General features: G+C 39.0%; 1 protein-coding gene across 1 annotated transcript; it reads left to right on the top strand.

Annotated features, from left to right (window-relative positions):
- The first annotated feature begins 3,230 nt into the window (after positions 1-3,230).
- LOC117031066 (olfactory receptor 52K1-like) lies at positions 3,231-4,210 on the top strand. The gene has a single exon (XM_033121381.1). It carries the CDS (start codon positions 3,266-3,268, stop codon positions 4,208-4,210), a length of 945 nt encoding a protein of 314 aa, XP_032977272.1. The 5' UTR covers positions 3,231-3,265.
- Positions 4,211-4,857: the final 647 nt, after the last annotated feature.

Raw genomic sequence — 4,857 nt, 5'->3', positions numbered from 1 at the left:
TTTTTGAGATGACTGTGGAACATTTAAGAGATGTCTGATAGGCAGCAGGATATACTAGTCTGAAACTCAGGGTAGAAGCTATCCATTTGAGAAAATTCCCTAAATAGAGAAGGTAAAAACCCCAAGAGGAATCAAAGAGAACACCTAGAGAAGTATGAGAAAAACAGGGACTTAAAAAAAAAGCAGGACAGAGTGAGGGAAAAATGGAGTGATGATAAGAACAGGGTAAGGGGTGTAGTGGAGATGGAAGCTAGATTTGAAAGGATTGGAAATTAAATGAGAGACGAAGTAGGGATTGAATACTGTCAAATTTTTAAACAACTTGTGCTGTGTAGGCGAACAGAATTTAATGGCTGTTAGATGAGGATATAAAGCCAAGGAATACAGATCATGCTGATGTTAATCAAGGTAAACGATTTTAGAAAAGGGGACAAATTTGCACAAGGCGAGGAAGTCAGTAGTGACAAATAGCATTTGCACAATGTTTTACAGCTTTCAATGTCTGTTCTTATATGTGCTTTCATCTTTCCTCACAATAAAACTCAGTAGGATGGTCACGAGAGGTATAGTTATTGTATTTATAGGTGAGAAAGCTAAAATTTAAAAAGTACGGGGATTAATGTCGGTTTCTGCTGGTAGACTGATGGCATAATTATTATGGGCCCAAGTCTTTAGATTCTAAAACTTTTCTCTATAGCATGGTAATGAGTTGAAGTTTTATTTAACTTGAAGATGCTGGATTTGAACTGACTGTGAAGCAGCAAGGTGAAAGCAGAAGAGTATAGTGATTTAAGATATTGTATGTGAAGGCAGGAAACCAGAATCCTCAAAGTTCAAGTTTAATCTTTGACATTTAGCAACCATGACATTGTCAGTAAGTAACTTAACCTTTAGTTTTCTCAATTCAAAACAGTGCTCACATACGAGACTAGTCAGGGGGATCACTTCTTACATTGTACAAGTATTTAACCACTAGGTTGTAAACCTGAAATTAATATAAAATATTGAATGTTAACTGTAATTGAAAAATTAAAAACAGGGGAAAGGTGAAAGGAATAAGAGGTTCAAATTTCGAGTTATAAAACAAATAAGTCATGGGGATATAATGTACAGCATAGGGAATATAGTCAATAATATTGTGATACTGTCGTACGGTGCCAGATGGTTGCTGGACTTATGGTTGTCACTTCTTTAGGCATATAAATGTTGAACAGCTGTGGTGTACACCTGAACCTGATATAATGTTGTATGCTAGCTATCTTATTTAATAAAAATTAAAAAAAACCCACAGTGCTCACATTTACTGAGCACTTAAAAATTTTTTTTTCATTAGTTTCAGGTGTACAAAACAATGTAATAGTTAGACATTTATCATCTATATCCCTCACAGTGACAACCCCCCGCCCCCTATCCACTAGCCCTTTGATATCGCACACAGCCATTACATTTCCACTGTCTCTATTCCTAATGCTGTACTCCACTTCTTGTAACTATATATATATATAAACTTGTAGTTGACATTCATTATTGCTCAGCTTCAGCTTCAGGTGTACAGTGCAGTGATCAGGCATCTATCCATCCCTGAAGTGGTCTCCCTAATAAGACAAGTGTCCATCGGATACCCTACAAAATTTTTACAACATTATTGATTACACTGCCCAAATTGACTTTCGTATCCCCATGGCAATGTTGTGGTAACTGATTGTGCTTTCTAATCTAGATTTCTGCTAAATTTTTTTTTAAGTTAAAAATTTAAAAAGTTTCAGTTTTGCAATATAGCTGACAATAGCATATTAGTTTAAGATGTACAACATAATTTGATATATGTAGATATTGCAAAATGGTTAGTACAATAAGTTTTGTTAATATCCATCAGTTCACATAGTTACCATTTCATTTTTTCTGGTGATGAGTACTTTAAGATCTACTCCTTTAGCAACTTTCAAATATACAATACAGTATAGTTAGCCATAGTCACCATACTGTACATTACCATCCCCAAAACTTATTTATCTTATAACTGGAAGTTTATACCCTTTGACCATTTTCATGCTTTTTCCTCACCCCCATCCTCTGCCCCTGGCAATCACTAATCTGTTTTCTTTTTCTGTGAGTTTGGTTTTTTTAGATTCCACATGTAAGTGAGATCATACAGTAAGTCTTTCTCTGTCTGACTTATTTCACTTAGCATAATGCCCTCAAGCTCCATCCATGTTCTTGCAAATGGCAGGATTTCCTTCTTTTTATGGTTAAATAGTATTCCATTGTGTATAGATAACACAATGGGTGAATGGGTAAAGACAATGTGGTAAGTGTTTTAAAAGATTACCTAAAATAATCCTTTGAAGAAAGTTTTTAGGTAGGCACTGAGAAAAAAGAAAAGGGAGCACAGGTCAAAATTTTGGGAAACAAGTGATTAAGCATTTTCAAAGGAAATGATGATCAAAGAGAAAAAAAATGATAAGGGATCCCAGGAGGAAAAAGAATGGTGTGAAGTTTAGAGTTCAGTCTTGCAAAAATGTGGGAGTTGGAGCATCTCTTCTTCTGAATACCATGAATGCTAAAGAGGAAAGTAGGTGCGGGTAGACGCATGTAGATATGGAAGTTAAACTAAAGTTAGGTAAAGGAGAACAACAATAGGTCTTACGTTTTCAAGTTAGCTGGAGGTACAGCTTCCTGGTAAGATTTGAGTGTCAAATAAGAAACTATGGAACCTCCATTACACTAATTCTATAGAACTTGGAGGAAAGTGAATTATTAGGAAATGTCAGTTTTAATTTTTTCTTTTTAATATAGCCAAGCTTGACATTTCAGGAAAGAGACTCTCCTTTCATAATTAGGAGTATAACTTGAGTTGGAAGGCAATAAGAAGACAGTGAATGTTTTCGGATAAGATTTGAATTAGGCAGGGAACTACGTCCCTTATAAAGCTGTCCTTGGCCACACAAAGACCACAGAAAGCTCTTCCTCCACTTGATTCCTTTATTAAGGCTGCCTTGTGATATCAGCTTTATTGCTATTTAATGTCCTCAGTATCCAATGATTTTATAAGCACCTTGATGGCAGAGATCATGAATAATGTTTCACAATGCGATTATTAGGATGATTTTCTAATTTCTTTTAAGGTCTAGAAATGGGATCAAGGGCTAATCCTCCCATGTGAATAATCAGAGTTTGAACTTGAGCACTGTAATTCTGCTGACATTGGAGACTCTCTGGAAGAACCCTGTGGAAGTAGACAAGAAGAAGAAAATTTCCAGTGGTGATGTCAACCTCCAATATCACCTCAACTCATCCAGTAGTCTTCTTGTTGATGGGGATCCCAGGCCTGGAGCACCTACATATCTGGATCTCCATTCCCTTCTGCTCAGCCTATACTCTGGCTCTGCTTGGCAACTGCACGCTCCTCTTCATTATCCAGGCTGATGCAGCCCTCCATGAGCCCATGTACCTCTTTCTGGCCATGTTGGCAGCTATTGATCTAGTCCTTTCCTCTACAACACTTCCCAAAATGCTGGCCATTTTTTGGTTCAGAGATCAGGAGATAAACTTCTATGCCTGTCTGGTCCAGATGTTTTTTCTCCACTCCTTCTCCATCATGGAGTCAGCAGTGCTGCTGGCCATGGCCTTTGACCGCTATGTAGCCATCTGCAAGCCGCTGCACTACGCCACGATCCTAACTGGATCCCTTATCACCAAAATCGGTACAGCTGCTGTGACTCGGGCTGTGGCATTAATGATTCCACTCCCCTTTCTGCTCAGACGCTTCCACTACTGCCGAGGCCCTGTTATTGCTCACTGCTACTGTGAGCACATGGCTGTGGTAAGGCTGGCCTGTGGGGACACTCGATTCAACAATATCTATGGCATTGCTGTGGCCATGTTTATAGTGGTGTTGGACCTGCTCTTTGTTATCCTGTCTTATATCTTCATCCTTCAGGCAGTTCTACAGCTTGCCTCTCAGGAGGCCCGCTACAAGGCCTTTGGGACGTGTGTGTCTCACATAGGTGCCATTTTAGCCTTCTACACACCTGTAGTTATCTCCTCAGTCATGCACCGTGTAGCTCGCCGGGCTGCCCCACATGTGCACATTCTCTTTGCCAATTTCTATCTGCTTTTTCCACCCATGATTAATCCTATTATCTATGGGGTGAAGACCAAACAGATTCGTGAGCGAGTCTTAGGACTATTCCTGAGAAAGGATGTGTAAATAAATGAAGAGTGAGGAGCAGGTGGAGAAAGGGTGGTACAGGTTGAATACTGGAATGGGGTGGAGGTATGATGGGAAGTAGAGGGCTGCCAGGCTCTCCATGTTTAGTTTATTCCTGATATAATGAAAAAACTAAATGATGTCCTGAAACTCACAGTCACCAGTCTGAGCAGGACTCACGGGTGTGTAGCCTCTGGACTGAAATTGTTGACTATGCTATCTCTTCAGAGCCAACTCTCCTATCAAAGGCTTGACAAAGGCTTAACCTACTCTCCTTTTGGCAACATCACCTAAAGACACAAAGATGCTTTCAAGTTCATTTATTAAAAGAAGACTATGTACCTGAGTTTCTATTTTAAGTCTTTGGGATTTGGTGAACTATCCACTCAGGACCCAGATAAGGACCAACATTTTATCTGAGGCAGGAATGCCTATACAGTCTGACAGTTGGTGTCTAGTCTCTGCCTAAACACTACCAGTTTGGGGGAACTCATGATCTTCCGCGCTATAGGTTCCAAGTCAGACAGTTTTGCTTGTTAAAATTTATTTTTTCCTCTGAATCAGCCTATGTATTCTTTGACTGCTTTTGACCTATACATTCTCATGTCCAAAACCTCTCATTAAACACTTTAAATAAGACATGTCTT

The sequence above is a fragment of the Rhinolophus ferrumequinum genome, chromosome 11, assembly GCF_004115265.2.
Source record: "Rhinolophus ferrumequinum isolate MPI-CBG mRhiFer1 chromosome 11, mRhiFer1_v1.p, whole genome shotgun sequence".
Taxonomy (NCBI): domain Eukaryota; kingdom Metazoa; phylum Chordata; class Mammalia; order Chiroptera; family Rhinolophidae; genus Rhinolophus; species Rhinolophus ferrumequinum.
The sequence above is the reverse complement of the archived record's forward strand: the minus strand, read 5'-3'. Positions and strand labels throughout refer to the sequence as shown.